We start from the raw sequence: 17,486 nt of genomic DNA, 5'->3' as shown, positions 1-17,486 counted from the left end.
AATATAAGTAGCACACAAAACAGATGGATGGATGGAAATTAAAAAAAAAAAGAATGTTGATTATGAAATATGCAAGGATCTACTATATTACACCAACGTGTGCCCTTTATCAAGGCTGGCGTAATATGAAACTTCCTGCCAGATGGAGAGACGGTGCAGAGGAAGTAAAAACGAAAGGAGAACTACAGCTACTTATTTTTGGTTGCTTTGCGGGACATGAAAAAGTCATGAGTCAGTCCACTTTTGATGTGTCTATGACAAATCATGTGACTATCAAAACGCCATTTAAATGGTTGACTCAATGAGAGCTACCATTGTAGTGGCTCAGCTTTGGTTCGCTTGCCCCTGCCATAAAGTGAGCAATGAATTCAAATGGTCACTATTTTTTCTTTCCCAACTTCCTCTTTCTGTGCCCTTGCTATTAATTATGTCACGTCACCTTCCTCATCTTCCTGTTTAACCGTTTCCACGCAGCATTTTGAGTGTATTTTGGTGTCGTCCATTGGAGTGACACAATGGAGCGGCTGCTTTATATGACAATTATCATGACAGGTAAGATAAGAGTTTGACTTTTTATTGTTGTAACTAAAAATTATCACATCATTTTATGGTTTTAAAGTACATTCCAAATATTTATGTATTGATTATGTACAAAAACACGGACATTTTTATTCTTTAACACTACATATTATATACATTTGCATGGGTTAAGTGTAAAATTGAGTTCATAATAATTCATTACTACTTCCTGTTGATGGAGATGGAACTATCCACACCATATATGGGGACACTCAGTCGCACCAAGGCTTCTTTTCTTTTTCTTTATCAGTCATTAAAGCTGCATTTAGTTTCAATATTGAGCCTGTGGCTTGGAGGTCCTTGAGGAACCCTGCAGAAGGTTTTGGATACCAGATAGTGCAAAGACAATCGGAGTGAGTATATATTGAGATGTACTTTGATGGGTTAATTGTGGCTGATCTTATGTGTTTGTTCGGATTTATTTTGTCAGCTTGCTGGTCAGTGCGCCCCTCGTTCAGTACTCTCAAAACAGAAGGGGGCAAATATTTAAATGTTCCACTGAGTCCTGCAGTGTGCTGGAAATTTCAGGTGAGAAATATAAATCGCACAGTTGGGACGGGAAGGTGGAGTCTGAAAGGTTGTCATCCCCACCAACCACAACATTAGGTACACCTGCAGCATCTAATGAGATTCCCCTGTCGCTATCTCTCATCATCTGTGCCTCCTCGGTCATTTCTTCCTTGGTCATTTCCTTAGTTAATGTTGAATTGGTCACAACCTGATTAAAAATAACCAGTGACATCATTTCCCAAAGCTTGTCAAGATTCACGACATGAAGTCCTATACTTGTCACTGTCACCCGCTGCAGCCGCCTTGCTAACTTAACAATACAGGTATTCACCTCTTTTTGGTGTGGATTTTTCTCATTTTTTTAAATTATGGTAATGGTAATGGTTTTATTTCATTTGAACATGCATCAGATTACAATTGAGTGCATCCCATAATCAGTTCACAGTTCCACATGTCCAAAAGGAGTAGGAAGAAGCAAAGCTTATTAAATCCTACCCCTCCATCTGGTACTTTTACAATCAGTAACTGTTGCATTTGTTTACTTCCGGCCTTTCTAATGTAATTAATTTTTTAAAATTAAATATATTAAAAAAAATAACTAAATATAATTTAACTTTTTTATTAAATATAATTTATTATTTTTTTTATTAAATTAAATTGAATTGAATTGAATTGAATAATAAAATAAAATAAAATAAAAGAGAAGAGATTAAATTAAATGAAATTAAATTTTATAAAATTAAATTTTATAAAAATAATTTTTATTTTATTTTATTTTATTTTATTTTATGTCCCGTACCAAAGTACGAGGTGATATGACCATCCAATGACATAATGGGTGCCATAGTAAGTGTCAATATAGTGATATATATATATAGCACATCATGACTGGTTCAAGACTCTTCATCCTTGTATTTAGCAAACATCAACTGCTTGTATTGTTTCTTGAATTGGCTATCATTCGCTAATCATTAGGTGGCAAATGATATAAATAAAGAAAGATATTAATGCAAAATAATGTATATTTTTATGAAACCAAAATGACCCCTGTACCCCCCATGCAAATTCCACACTTGTGGATCTAATGACATGTCATTAGATTGTGAAGGTGTACCTAATGTAGCTTAATAAGCTGGACATGTAGTAATTCATTGTGGTAATATTGCCGTGTAACATAAACTTTATTGATCGCAGAGCCAAATTTTGCGGTCAACATGTCTCTGGGTTTGACCATGACGGTTGATGCCTCCAGACGAAACACGATGGTGAGTCCCGGTAACTCTTGCCGGTGTATTCCTGCTGATCACAGCTCGGAACACTTACAGGTTTGTGGTCCAACCATCCCGAAAGACTGTGGACCTATCACCATGTACAAGGGTCTATGCTTGGAGATAGATCAACTGGATCGGGTCAGAAACCGTGTGCCTTCTTCTCTTACAGGTTCTTCACTTAAAAATACCCCCCCCGAAAAAAAGTCAAATGCTTCATAAGGTACGCTTGCTTCTTTTCAACAGAGTGCCGAAACCGAGCAGACATAGCGTTTCTGCTGGATGGCTCAGGTAGCGTGGTTGCGGAAGATTTTGAAAGAATGAAGATTTTTATCAGCAATCTCATCAGCACCTTTGTAGACAAAGACTCCAAGGTGAGAAGTGGATCCACATTGCTCGCAGAATTGGTTTTTGTTTATGTTACTTCTAAAATACTTTTCTTTTTTTTTCTTCCATCTCCTCCAAGTTTGCTATTGCCCAATTCTCCACAGGTCCGACCATCCATTTTTATTTTGATACCTTCAATGTTGATAACTGGCAAAATGATATTAATACCATAACCCAGATTAAGGGATCGACGTACACAGCTAAAGCAATCGAACATGTTGTGTAGGTTTTTTTTTTCAGTGTTTTTCAAACATCGGGAAAAATATTTGCTACTGGATTTTTTTTTTTATTGAATATTCGCTTTTTTTCTTTTGGTAGGAATAATACCTTCGTGCCAGGAAGAGGCTCTAGAGCCAATGTGAAGAAGATTCTAATCGTGATCACTGATGGACAATCCAATGACAGCGGTGAATTGTCATCTGCAGCAACTGAAGCCGAAAAAAAAAATATAATTCGATTTTCTATCGGGGTAAGTCTGGTTTTTCTACATCATTCTAGTTATTTTCATTGCCAATTATTACCATGTATTTTTTGGCCAGGTGGGAAATGCATTTAATCTGTCCAGTGCAATAACCGAGTTGAATGCCATCGCGTCGTCTCCGTCACAAAAGTATGTGTTTAGAGTGGACAACTTCAAAGCGCTTAAAGAAATACAGCGGACTTTGGAGGACACCATCTTTGCTATTGAAGGTACCGGTATGCTTCCATTTCTTCATTTGACGATTCAATATTCATCTCGATACATGGGTTAGGTTACGATTCAAAAACAATATTTTGTTTATTCGGTATGATTCATTGCAGTGTCCAAATAATACAATTCCACGGGTGGTTCTCAATTTTTACAGACATTTTTTCACACCCTCTTGATTTCAAATGCTAATTTTCTTTAATCTGTACTGTACAGACTGAAGTCAAAACGAACCAGGAAAATACAGAGCTGTGAAGCATGCAAGCATCAAATTACATGAGACAGTTAGAAATGATTGATATACAGTTAGAAATCCCACAGATTTTGCATGTTTAATGCAAGCGGTGACTTCTCCCACTTTATTCAACCGTCTCTGAACGCACCCTCTAACTTTGTCCTACGCTGCACAGATTTTTTCACCTCACATTTGTGTCCCAAATAATGATACTATGTGAGAATGGTGACTAGAGAGCAGAGCAGAGCAGCCCTAGTGCATGTCTGATTCTTATTGACCCAGGAGGCTGATATCAATGCAGCCGCAAACCTACTCTCGCTTGTCAAAATGGTTGGGATGTTTTGATCAGGGTTTTATGCTGCCGATTCCAATACCATGAGTGAAACTGGCTGATACCGATAAATTAACTGTACATTTTAGTATTTTAACAGGGAAAAAAAGTCATTTTATAAGAATAAAAAATAAATTGTAGCTCTAATTCATTCATTCATTCATTTTCTGCCGCTTTTCCTCACGAGGGTCGCAGGGGTGCTGAAATTAAATTAAATTAAATTAAATTAAATTAAATTAAATTAAATTAAATTAAATTAAATTAAATTAAATTAAATTAAATTAAATTAAATTAAATTAAATTAAAATTAAGAAAGCAGGAAGTGAACAAATGTAACAGTTACTGATTGTAAAAGTACCAGATGGAGGGGTAGGATTTAATAAGCTTTGCTTCTTCCTACTCCTTATGGACATGTGGAACTGTGAACTGATTATGTGATGCATTCAATTGTAATCTGATGCATGTTCAAATGAAATAAAACCATTACCATTACCGTATTTTCACCAGAAAGTTGAGTGTCGTTTCGACGATCCGGTGGTACTAAAAGGCTGATATCAATGCAGCCGCAAACCTACTCTCGCTTGTCAAAATGGTTGGGATGTTTTGATCAGGGTTTTATGCTGCCGATTCCAATACCATGAGTGAAACTGGCTGATACCGATAAATTAACTGTACATTTTAGTATTTTAACAGGGAAAAAAGTCATTTTATAAGAATAAAAAATAAATTGTAGCTCTAATTCATTCATTCATTTTCTGCCGCTTTTCCTCACGAGGGTCGCGGGGGTGCTGGAGCCTATCCCAGCTGTCTTCGAACAAGAGACTGGTGGCCAGCCAATCACAGGGCACATATAGACAAACAACCATTCACACTCACATTCATACCTATGGACAATTTGGAGTGGCCAATTAACCTAGCATGTTTTGCTACCGTCTTTGTTTTGTACCCGGAAAAAAACCCACGCATGCACGGGGAGAACATGCAAACTCCACACAGAGATGGCCGAGGGTGGAATTGAACCCTGGTCTCCTAGCTGTGAGGTCTGCGTGCTAACCACTCGACCACCGTGCTGTAGCTCTAATTGCCTTGCAAAATGATTCCAATCAGACTTTGGTGAAAAACAATAATAGCTGTTTTTGTTGCTTTTATAGGGTCTCAGTCAAGTGGAGAGACGCTGAAAATGGAGATGGCTCAGGAAGGATTCAGTGCAGCTTATGTGCCTGGAGTAATAAAACAGCACCCGTTCAAAGCACAAATAACTTTATTTTTTATCACTTTGTAGTGACTTGGAATTTTCTCGTGATTTTAGGGGAAACGGATAGCGGCTGTCGGAGCAAACCAATGGAGAGGAGGCTTCCTGACGTATACAAACCAGATGGAAAGTCCATATTTGCCTACAAAAATTGACTCTGATAGCTATTTGGGTATGAGAATTAATTCATTCATTTTCTACCGCTTATCCTCACGAGGGTCACAAGGGTACGAGAATATTTTCAAAATAAAAAACATAACATCAAAAGCATTTAGGCTTCATTCAATATTGCCCTCATGATGATTGCCCTTGTTGCTAGGCAGAGTTCATAGGACTCAATCAAGGTAAAATTAAATATTCCCATTCACTTCCAGGTTATTCCATGGCGATTGCCAAAACGCCATATGCCACGTTGACAGTTCTTGGTGCTCCGAGATATAAGCACAGAGGAGTTGTGATGGTGATTTACCCAAACGGTGTTGACCAAATAGATCCCTTTAAATGGCAGGTACGCCTTCACCATCTTACCAAGTAAGGAGCATGTTTCTTTAAGATGACATCGTGGTTTTTGTTCCCTGCCAAAGGTGTATCAGATTGGTGAATATTTCGGGGCGGTCGTGTGCGCCATGGATGTGAATGGAGACGCCAACACGGACGTCATCCTCATATCCTCCCCCATGTTTGTGGAAGAAGACAGAGAGGGGAGGGTTTATGTTTGCATCATAAACACTTTGGTGAGACTCTTTTGATTTCACCTTGAAAATTCTTAAACCTCTCCTACAGAGAACATACTAACTCCTTATTTCTAAAATCACAAATATTTCAACTTGCTGATATAGTTCATCTTCAAACAGCTAAAATAATGCATAAGGCTAAAAATAACCAATTAGCTAAAAATGTCATCCAATACTTCTCTACAAGAGAGGAGAAATATGATCTCAGGGAAGAAGTACATTTGAAACACTTCTATGCTAGGACTACGTTAAAAAGCCATAGCATTTCAGTATGTGGAATCAAACTATGGAATGGATTGAGTAAGACCCTCAAACAATGCACAACGATGAGCCAATTCAAGAAACAATACAAGCAGTTGATGTTTGCTAAATACAAGGATGAAGAGTCTTGAACCAGTCATGATGTGCTATATATATATCACTATATTGACACTTACTATGGTACCCATTATGGCATTGGATGCTCATATCACCTCCTACTTATATAAATAATAATAATAATAATAATATAATATATAATAATAATAATATATATAAATATATAAAATATAAAAAATAAAATAAAATAAAATAAAATAAAATAAAATAAAATAAAATAAAATAAAATAAAATAAAATTAAATTAAATTAAATTAAATTAAATTAAATTAAATTAAATTAAATTAAATTAAATTAAATTAATTAGAAAGCAGGAAGTGAACAAATGTAACAGTTACTGATTTTAAAAGTACCAGATGGAGGGGTAGGATTAAATAAGCTTTGCTTCTTACTTTATGTCCTTCCATTATGTCATTGGATGGTCATATCACCTCGTACTTTGGTGCGTGACTAAATTAAATTAAATTAAATTAAATTAAATTAAATTAAATTAAATTAAATTAAATTAAATTAAATTAAATTAAATTAAATTAAATTAAATTAAATTAAATTAAATTAAATTAAATTAAATTAAATTAAATTAAATTAAAAAGCAGGAAGTGAACAAATGCGACAGTTACTGATTGTAAAAGTACCAGATGGAGGGGTAGGATTTAATAAGCTCTGCTTCTTCCTACTCCTTTTGGACATGTGGAACTGTGAACTGATTATGTGATGCACTCAATTGTAATCTGATGCATGTTCAAATGAAATTAAACCATTACCATTACCGTATTTTCACCAGAAAGTTGAGTGTAGTTTCGACGATCCGGTGGTACTAAAAGGAGTCGAATCGCGCAGAGGACGATTCGGCGCATCACTCGCCGCACTTCCCGACCTCAACGCTGATAGCCTAAATGATTTGGCAGTGGGGGCGCCTCTGGAGGATGATGGTCAAGGCAGTATTTATATATTTCACGGTGAAGGAACCGGAAAGATCACTCCCACGTTCTCTCAGGTGATTTGCAAATCGACGCAACCGATGGCCTTTTGTTTGTACAATAAACCTTTACAATACATTTAGAGAATTGCAGGATCAAAAGTCAAGGCGGGGCTTAGGTTCTTTGGAATGTCCATCAGCCAGTCCTCTTCGGACCTCAGCAGGGACAACCTGCCTGACCTGGCGGTGGGTTCAAAACGAACTGTCGTCTTTCTCAGGTAAAGAATGTTCGATGATTTTAGCAGATAAATGCAGTTGCGATCGGGTGTTTTTCCTCAACAATGGCGTCTATTCTGTAGAGATTTTTATATTCATTGATGTGACAAGCGTGTCCTCCAATTAAATCCCAAGTTTTAATTGGCACAGACCTCTTCCAAACAGTTTGTAAGTTTTCCAAATATTATATTTCTCCTCTCTTGATGAGATTAACTGTATTACATTTTTGGAATTGGGAATTTTAGCCTTTTGAAAGTTTACCAGGTTTACATATATTCCACTTTTCTGACCGTTAAATGTAGTTCGAATGTTCCATTCTCTTGTTAAACGATGCCAAAGTTTCAGATAATGAGATTTGCGTATTTCGAAGTGATCCCTGAAAGAAGTTCGGGATGGCTCAAAACGCTCTGTTTCAGAGGGCATTGCAAAACTGTTCCATTGTGATGTCACAGAGGGCTTCCTTATGGGCATGGCTGTCTGCGCAATACACTTTCTGATTCTGCAACTGCAGTACCTAATTCAACACGACCAAATAGGCTTGATGGTCTCCAAGATGCCAAACATCATTTTTGTCTAACTTTGTGTGATTCCAGATCCAGACCCATAGTCATGGTTGAAACGGCGTTGTCCTACATGCCGAAGCAAATCTCCATTCAGAATGCTGACTGCACCAAACCGATGGACAACAAAGTTGACATCTGCTTTATGATGATCAGACGCTCCAAAGAGGGTGTCCAAAGAGGTGCCTGAGTCTTGTTGCTTAACTCCATTCGGTTTGATTTAGTATGCATTATGTTAATTTTAGGCTGCACGGCGGTTTAGTGGTTAGCGTGCAGACCTCACAGCTAGGAGACCCGAGTTCAATCCCACCCTCGTCCATCTCTGTGTGGAGTTTGCATGTTCTCCCTGTGCATGCGTGGGTTTACTTCGGTTTCCTCCCACATTGCAAAAACATGCTAGGTTAATTGGCGACTCCAAATTGTCCATAGGTATGAATGTGAGTGTGAATGGTTGTTTGTCTATATGTGCCCTGTGATTGGCTGGCCACCAGTCCAGGGTGTACCCCGCCACTTGCCCCAAGACAGCTGGGTTCAAACGAAAAATAATAATAATACAACTAAACAACATCGCCTGTCGCCCAAAGACAGCTGGGATAGGCTCCAGCATACCCCGTGACCCTCGTGAGGATAAGCATTAGAAAATGAATGGTTCCGTTCATACAAAAAAACTAAATAATACAACTTAACAACACAGCCTGTCGCCCAAAGACAGCTGGGATAGGCTCCAACATCCCCCGCGACCCTTGTGAGGATAAGCGGTAAAAAATTAATGGTTCCGCTCAAACAAAAAAAACTAAATAATACAACTAAACAACACCGCTTGTTGCCCAAAGACAGCTGGGATAGGCTCCAGCTTTCCACGCGACCCTTGTGAGGATAAGCGGTAAAAAATTAATGGTTCCGTTCAAACAAAAAAATGAAATAATACAACTAAACAACACCCCCTGTCGCCCAAAGACAGCTAGGATAGGCTCCAGCATCCCCCTGCAACCCTCGTGAGGATAAGCGGTAAAAAATGAATGGTTCCGCTAAAAAAAAAACTAAATAATACAACTTAACAACACCACCTGTCGCCCAAAGACAGCTGGGATAGGCTCCAGCACCCCCGTGACCCTCGTGAGGATAAGCGGTAAAAATATGAATGGTTCCGCTCAAACAAAAAAAACTAAATAATACAACTTAACAACACCGCCTGTCGCCCAAAGACAGCTAGGATAGGTTCCAGCATCCCCCTGCAACCCTCGTGAGGATAAGCGGTAAAAAATGAATGGTTCCGCTCAAACAAAAAAAACTAAATAATACAACTTAACAACACCGCCTGTCGCCCAAAGACAGCTGGGATAGGCTCCAGCACCCCACGCGATCCTCGTGGGGATAAGCGGTAGAAAATGAATGGTTCCGTTCATACAAAAAAAACTAAATAATACAACTTAACAACACCACCTGTCGCCCAAAGACGGCTGGGATAGGCTCCAGCATTCCCCGCGACCCCTGTGAGGATATGCGGTAAAAAATGAATGGTTCAGTTCAAACAAAAAAACGAAATAATACAGCTAAACAATGCCGCCTGTCGCCCAAAGACAGCTGGGATAGGCTCCGGCATCCCCATTGACCCTCGTGAGGATAAGCGGAAAAAATGAATGGTTCTGTTCATACAAAAAAACTAAAAAATACAACTTAACAACACTGCCTGTCGCCCAAAGACAGCTGGGATAGGCTCCAGCATCCCCCTGCGACCCTCGTGAGGATAAGCGGTAAAAAATGAATGGTTCCGTTCATACAAAAAAAACTAAATAATACAACTTAACAACACCGCCTGTCGCTCAAAGACAGCTGGGATAGGCTCCAGCATTCCCCGTGACCCTCGTGAGGATAAGTGGTAAAAATGAATGGTTCCGCTCAAACAAAAAAATCTAAATGATACAACTAAACAACACCGCCTGTCGCCTAAAGACAGCTGGGATAGGCTCCAGCATCCCCCTGCAACCCTTGTGAGGATAAGCGGTAAAAAATGAATGGTTCCGCTCAAAAAATAAAAATACAACTTAACAACACCGCCTGTCGCCCAAAGACAGCTGGGATAGGCTCCAGCATTCCCCGCGACCCCTGTGAGGATAAGCGATAAAAAATGAATGGTTCTGTTCAAACAAAAAAAAAAGAAATAATACAACTAAACAACACTGCATGTCGCCCAAAGACAGCTAGGATAGGCTCCAGCATCCCCTGCGACCCTCGTGAGGATAAGCGGTAAAAAATGAATGGTTCCGCTCAAACAAAAAAAACTAGATAATACAACTAAACAACACCGCCTGTCGCCCAAAGACAGCTGGGATAGGCTCCAGCACCCCCGTGACCCTCGTGAGGATAAGCGGTAAAAAATGAATGGTTCCGTTCAAACAAACAAAAAATAATAATAATACAACTAAACAACACCGCCTGTCGCCCAAAGACAGCTGGGATAGGCTCCAGCATTCCCCGCGACCCTCGTGAGGATAAGCGGTAAAAATGAATGGTTCCCCTCAAACAAAAAAAACTAAATAATACAACTAAACAACACCCCCTGTCGCCCAAAGACGGCTGGGATAGGCTCCAGCATTCCCCGCGACCCCTGTGAGGATAAGCGGTAAAAAATGAATGGTTCAGTTCAAACAAAAAACCGAAATAATACAGCTAAACAACACCACCTGTAGCCCAAAGACAGCTGGGATAGGCTCCAGCATCCCCCGCGACCCTTGTGAGGATAATGAGTAGAAAATGAATGAATGAATGTTAATTTTATACTTGAATCCATCACAGCTACAGCAAAGGTTAATTATACTTGGACGCTGGATGCCACCCGCAAGGTGCCCCACAACCGAGCTTATAATGGTGACCAAAATCGGAATCGAGAAACGACTGGGAGTATTATTCTCGATCTAGCACAGCCGAAATGCTTCAAGGTGAACTTTGTCATTGAGGTAAGTTTGAAGGACACCAAGATGGAGGCTCCAGGTGCTTCTCACTTCACCGTCATGCCCATTTCTTGCAGCCCTGCCCAGATGATGCTTTGAATCCTCTTTACAACGAGCTCAGATTTACATTTGAGGGTTTGCCTGGGGACAATAACCTAAGTCCGAGTCTGGCACAGCATGCCCAGACCACCAAGTTTCATCCGGTGAGCAAAGCCCCCCAACCCCCCATTCCCTATTGTCCCTATAAGTCTAAATTTGCAATCCACAGTTAGCCTTTGAGATCAACTGCGGCAGAGACAACAAATGCGAAGATAACCTCCGGTTGGATTTCAACTTTACCAGGTAAGAACTTAGCCGCAGCCTTTTATTTCTATCCATGTTAACATTTCATCAATGCTCAGCTCTTCAGAGGTTAGAGTGGGAATAGATGAGCTCTTGAATGTCACCGTATCCGTGGAAAACCTGGCGGAAAACTCCTACAACACCCTCGTTCTTCTTACATACCCGGATGGCTTCTCCTACAGGAAGTTCACAAGCCTTCAGGTAGAAATTAGGATATTATAGGACTATTTTTCTTACATTGACTTGACTCATTTTCTAAAAAAAAAAAAAAAGGGCAGAATCGAGTGCAACTCCTTGGACAGCGAGGCTGGTTTATCTCGTGGCAAGACAGACTGCACCATTGATAAGCCCATTTTCAGGAGCGACTCCAAGGTTGGTTCTTTTACATCAATGGAAGAACATTCATCTTCATATTGCTGCAATAAACACAGAATCTCTCAGTTTTAATGACTCAATTAAGGCTAATCATAGCTACTTTTAAATTCATGACTTAATAAATTATTATATCCTTTGTGGGAACAGTTTGAGTCAACCCCTTTCTCTGCTCCAGCATGACAAAACAAGAATTATGAAGATATTTTGGCATTTTTGGCATTTTAATATACATAAAATTATATGTATATTTTAATATACATAATATACATATGGCATTTTCTAGTAAAACATTACAGAAATCCCAGATAACATTCATTCATTCATGCATTAATTTTCTACCGCTTATCCTCACAAGGGTCATGTGAGGATTAAATTAAATTAAATTAATTTAATTAAATTTAATTAAAAATAATAATTTAATTTTATTTAATTTTATTTAATTTTATTTAATTTTATTTAATTTTATTTAATTTTATTTAAAATAATAATTTAATTTAATTTAATTTAATTTAATTTAATCACGTACCGAAGTACGAGGTGATATGACCATCAGACACGCTTGTGTGTCAGCTGGTGTGAATTTGTGGGTTACGTGGCGTGCACCCTTTGACTACCCTACTTCCTGTAGGTGCTAGCCATGGCAAACACGGAGCCCATGTTGGGTAACACGTAGTACGTTGGGATATTTGAACTCCCTTTTGGCCAGGTCACCTTTGTAAATGAGAGCTTGATCTCAGTGGGTTAAATCAAATAAAATATTTCCAAATATAACATAAATCAAGGCACAATTTGTATAAAATGTTTTCTTATATAGAATATGTAATACATGAATAAAGCTGGAATGGGTGCAGATTTTGCAAAATCAAAAAGGTTTTCTGTGCCGGTTATTGTGTGCAACTGCTCTATAGGAGTCCAGAACTCAATACAAAGGGTCGAAAAATGAGCATCATAGGTCCCCTTTGACACAATATATAGCTGTTACGGAAATATGCTTTCATGGCTCTCTTAGCCAAAAAGGTTACCGACCCCTACTTTGGTACACAAAACATAGAGGACTGACAAGCTCATGTCTGTAAGATCTAGGCAAGATTGGTTGAAAAACATGGCCACCATCATCCAAATAGTCTTTGGGATGTCAATTGTCCATAAGCCACCTAATGATTAGCGAATGATTCAAGAAACAATACAAGCAGATGTTTGCTAAATACAAGGATGAAGAGTCTTGAACCAGTCATGATGTGCTATATATATATATATATATATATATATATATATATATATATATATATATATATATATATATCACTATATTGACAGTTTTTTATTGACGGTACGTGACAAAAATTTAATTCAATTTAATTTAATTTAATTTAATTTAATTTAATTTAAAAAATTAAATTATATTTAATTTAAAAAATGTTTAATTATATTCAATTTTAAAAAATTAATTATATTTAATTAAAAAAATCAATTTAATTAAAAAAATTATTTTATTTAATTTAAAAAAAATTTAATTATATTGGATTTTAAAAAATTAAATTATATTTGATAAAAAAATAAATTATATTTAAATTTAAAAAAAATAATTATATTTAATAAAAACTAATAATGTTTAATAAAAAAAAACAATTATATTTAATTTAAAAATATGTAATTATATTTAATTAAAAAATAATTATATTTAATTTAAAAAATCAATTGTATTTAATTTAAAAAAATCAATTATATTTAATTAAAAAATGTATTATATTTAATTAAAAAATAATTATATTTGATTTTAAAAAATTAAATTATATTTGATTTTAAAAAATTAAATTATATTTAATTTTTAAGAAATTAATTATATTTAATTAAAAAATAATTATGTTTAATTTAAAAAAAATAATTATATTTAATTTAAAAAAATTAAATATATTTAATTTAAAAAAATTAAATATATTTAATTTTTAAAAATGTAATTATATATAATTTTTAAAAATGTAATTATATTAGAAAGGCAGGAAGTGAACAAATGTAACTGTTACTGATTGTAAAAGTACCAGATGGAGGGGTAGGATTTAATAAGCTTTGCTTCTTCCTACTCCTTTCGGACATGTGGAACTGTGAACTGATTATGGGATGCACTCAATTGTAATCTGATGCATGTTCAAATGAAATAAAACCATTACCATGATTATAAAAGCTTCATGATATCATCTTCCAAAACATTTTGATCACAGCCCATAGAGAACACCCTAAATGTCATTTTCCTAAAAGATGTCACTCTGATTGATTTTCAGGCTGTCTTCATTGTGTCATACGGCATCGAAACTAACAGCCAGCTGGACAACCGTATTTTTGTCACTGCAAATGCAACAAGGTAAAGTCGTCCAATCGCCAACGTACATCAGTTGCACTGTTCCACTGTTACGACACCTCCTTCCACGTCTCTATTTTAGTGGGAACGAGCGACACTCTGCTTTAAGCCAACTCTACAAAATTCAAGAAATTGGTGTCAAGTACAGCATTTTCATAACAATGGAGAGGTACGTGAATGTTTCGGCTAAATATATAGGATTCATTCCGTTGGCATTAAACACACATTTCTTTACAGTTCTCTCAGCTATGTGAATTTCACCTACGGAAAGAATCATCTGCAGAAATCAGTCCAGTCATCCTTTCTGGTAAAGTCATGACTAAAAAAAAGAACTTGATTTCAACTCTTGTTTTGTTATTCTTCCTAAAGCAGCATTCTTTACTTTGGCGTCAGGTTACAAACAACATCCGAGCCCTGAACTTCACCGTGGTGATCAGGGTCCCAATCAAACTTGGCGATAAGAACATTTGGGCAGATTTGAGCACTCTTCAGGTAGCGTATGATATAATATATGTAGGAACTTTCATGGCTTTCTGTCTCAGTAACACAAATTGTCTCTGTTTCAGATTCCTGACTGCCAAACACACATCGACGAAGACGCTAAGATCCTGGATTTTGTTGGTCAGATACAAAAAAATAAGATAATTGTAAGAACATTTACTTATTTCTGGAGATGCAGCAAAAATTCGACTTGTTATCGAGAAAGGAACCTTATTTTTGGAAACCAAAATGGATATGAATATAATTAAATATAATGGTTATTCAAATATAATGTTAATGTTATTCATTATAATTGTGTCATTTTATTTAATTTTAAAAAGTAAAAAAAAAAGTACTACAATAATTTTTCGGATTTTAAGCTTTATATTTGCAGGTATTTTGATTAAAGACAATGGCATCCCAGGATTAAGCATAATTAATATGAATTAAGCATATTATTATGACAAATGTAAATAAGCCTTGGTATAATACATTATAAGAGTAATTTTATTTTGAAATATTTTATGAAAATTAGTATTTTAATGAAAATGCCCTGTGAGAGGTGAATTATTGTGCTTGGAGTTTGCACTGGTATAGAATTGCATCGTAGCATCAATCATAAAAAAGTATTAATAATAAGTAAGTAAGTAAGTAAAAATATAAGTATTTTGTATTGGCTAACTATTACAAATATAATGATAAGAAATTGAAACTTGCTTTACTTAAACAGTAAAAAAAAATCAAAAATTATTATGCACTAGAATCAAATACATTAAAAAATATATAAATGAAAAATATAAATGAAAATAAAAATATTAAATATTAAATTAATTCATAAAAATATGATCATTTTAAAAAATGTATCTCTTGTATACTTATTTCTGGAGATGCAAAAATTCGACTTAGTATGAAGCTTGTTATTGAGAAAGGAACCTTATTTTTGGAATCCAAAATGGATATGAATATAATTAAATATAACGGTTATTCAAATATAATGTTAATGTTATTCATTATAATTGTATCATTTTATTTCATTATAAAAAGTAAAAAAAAAAGTACTACAATAATTTTTCGGATTTTAAGCTTTATATTTGCAGGTATTTCGATTAAAGACAATGGCATCCCAGGATTAAGCATAATTAATATGAATTAAGCATATTATTATGACAAATGTAAATAAGCCTTGGTATAATACATTATAAGAGTAATTTTATTTTGAAATATTTTATTTATGAAAATTAGTATTTTAATGAAAATGCCCTGTGAGAGGTGAATTATTGTGTTTATTGAGTTTGCACTGGTATAGAATTGCATCGTAGCATCAATCATAAAAAAGTATTAATAATAAGTAAGTAAGTAAGTAAAAATATAAGTATTTTGTATTGGCTAACTATTACAAATATAATGATAAAAAATTGAAACTTGCTTTACTTAAACAGTAAAAAAAAATTCAAAAATTATTATGCACTAGAATCAAATACATTAAAAAAATATATAAATGAAAAATATAAATGAAAATAAAAATATTAAATATTAAATTAATTCATAAAAAATATGATCATTTTAAAAAATGTATCTCTTATATACTTATTTCTGGAGATGCAGCAAATATTCAACTTAGTATGAAGCTTGTTATCGAGAAAGGAACCTTATTTTTGGAATCCAAAATGGATATGAATATAATTAAATATAATGGTTATTCAAATATAATGTTAATGTTATTCATTATAATTGTGTCATTTTATTTAATTTTAAAAAGTAAAAAAAAAAGTACTACAATAATTTTTCGGATTTTAAGCTTTATATTTGCAGGTATTTTGATTAAAGACAATGGCATCCCAGGATTAAGCATAATTAATATGAATTAAGCATATTATTATGACAAATGTAAATAAGCCTTGGTATAATACATTTATGAGAGTAATTTTATTTTGAAATATTTTATTTATGAAAATTAGTATTTTAATGAAAATGCCCTGTGAGAGGTGAATTATTGTGTTTATTGAGTTTGCACTGGTATAGAATTGCATCGTAGCATCAATCATAAAAAAGTATTAATAATAAGTAAGTAAGTAAGTAAAAATATAAGTATTTTGTATTGGCTAACTATTACAAATATAATGATAAAAAATTGAAACTTGCTTTACTTAAACAGTAAAAAAAATTCAAAAATTATGCACTAGAATCAAATACATTAAAAAAATATATAAATGAAAAATATAAATGAAAATAAAAATATTAAATTAATTCATAAAAATATTATCATTTTTAAAAATGTATCTCTTGTATACTTATTTCTGGAGATGCAGCAAAAATTCGACTTAGTGTGAAGCTTGTTATTGAGAAAGGAACCTTATTTTTGGAAACCAAAATGGATATGAATATAATTAAATATAATGGTTATTGAAATATAATGTTAATGTTATTCATTATAATTGTGTCATTTTATTTAATTTTAAAAAGTAAAAATGTACTACAATAATTTTTCGGATTTGAAGCTTTATATTTGCAGGTATTTTGATTAAAAATGATGATTAAGCATAATAAGCATAGTAAGCATAATTAAGCTTAATTGAGCATATTATTATGACAAATGTAAATTAAAAAAAAAAAGTATTTTAATGAAAATGCCCTGTGAGAGGTGAATTATTGTGCTTGGAATTTGCACTGGTATAGAATTGCATAATAGCATCAATCATTAAAAAAAGTATTAATAATAAGTAAGTCAGTAAGTACAAATATAAGTCTTTGTATTGGTTAACTATTACCAATATGATGATAAAAAATAGAAAGTTGCTTTACTTAAACAGTAAAAAAAATCAAAAATTATTATGCACTAGAGTCAAATAAATTAAAAAAATATATA

General features: G+C 34.6%; 1 protein-coding gene across 2 annotated transcripts in view; it reads left to right on the top strand.

Annotated features, from left to right (window-relative positions):
• Positions 1–375: 375 nt before the first annotated feature.
• LOC131110035 (integrin alpha-M-like) overlaps positions 376–17,486 on the top strand; it is an 18,963-nt gene continuing 1,852 nt past the window's right edge. Inside the window, exons 1-26 of one of the 2 annotated variants that reach the window (XR_009120820.1) lie at positions 376–552; positions 830–932; positions 1,010–1,107; positions 2,284–2,354; positions 2,415–2,529; positions 2,604–2,731; positions 2,824–2,966; positions 3,063–3,213; positions 3,284–3,434; positions 5,150–5,223; positions 5,308–5,422; positions 5,625–5,758; positions 5,835–5,984; positions 7,146–7,358; positions 7,425–7,558; positions 8,150–8,298; positions 10,913–11,073; positions 11,145–11,270; positions 11,336–11,409; positions 11,469–11,610; positions 11,683–11,781; positions 14,064–14,143; positions 14,223–14,309; positions 14,378–14,447; positions 14,534–14,632; positions 14,707–14,761. Coding sequence is in view for 1 of the 2 variants with exons in the window: in XM_058062681.1 (XP_057918664.1) it covers positions 516–552; positions 830–932; positions 1,010–1,107; positions 2,284–2,354; positions 2,415–2,529; positions 2,604–2,731; positions 2,824–2,966; positions 3,063–3,213; positions 3,284–3,434; positions 5,150–5,223; positions 5,308–5,422; positions 5,625–5,758; positions 5,835–5,984; positions 7,146–7,358; positions 7,425–7,558; positions 8,150–8,298; positions 10,913–11,073; positions 11,145–11,270; positions 11,336–11,409; positions 11,469–11,610; positions 11,683–11,781; positions 14,064–14,143; positions 14,223–14,309; positions 14,378–14,447; positions 14,534–14,632; positions 14,707–14,787 (2,985 nt within the window). In the remaining variant the exon portion in view is untranslated. Of the gene's footprint in view, positions 553–829; positions 933–1,009; positions 1,108–2,283; positions 2,355–2,414; positions 2,530–2,603; positions 2,732–2,823; positions 2,967–3,062; positions 3,214–3,283; positions 3,435–5,149; positions 5,224–5,307; positions 5,423–5,624; positions 5,759–5,834; positions 5,985–7,145; positions 7,359–7,424; positions 7,559–8,149; positions 8,299–10,912; positions 11,074–11,144; positions 11,271–11,335; positions 11,410–11,468; positions 11,611–11,682; positions 11,782–14,063; positions 14,144–14,222; positions 14,310–14,377; positions 14,448–14,533; positions 14,633–14,706; positions 14,788–17,486 lie in introns of both variants that reach the window. The other variant, XM_058062681.1, reaches the window with a different exon arrangement.

This window comes from Doryrhamphus excisus, chromosome 22 (assembly GCF_030265055.1).
Source record: "Doryrhamphus excisus isolate RoL2022-K1 chromosome 22, RoL_Dexc_1.0, whole genome shotgun sequence".
Taxonomy (NCBI): Eukaryota; Metazoa; Chordata; class Actinopteri; order Syngnathiformes; family Syngnathidae; genus Doryrhamphus; species Doryrhamphus excisus.
Note: the sequence above shows the minus strand (reverse complement) of the source record. Positions and strands in the feature narration are given on the sequence as shown.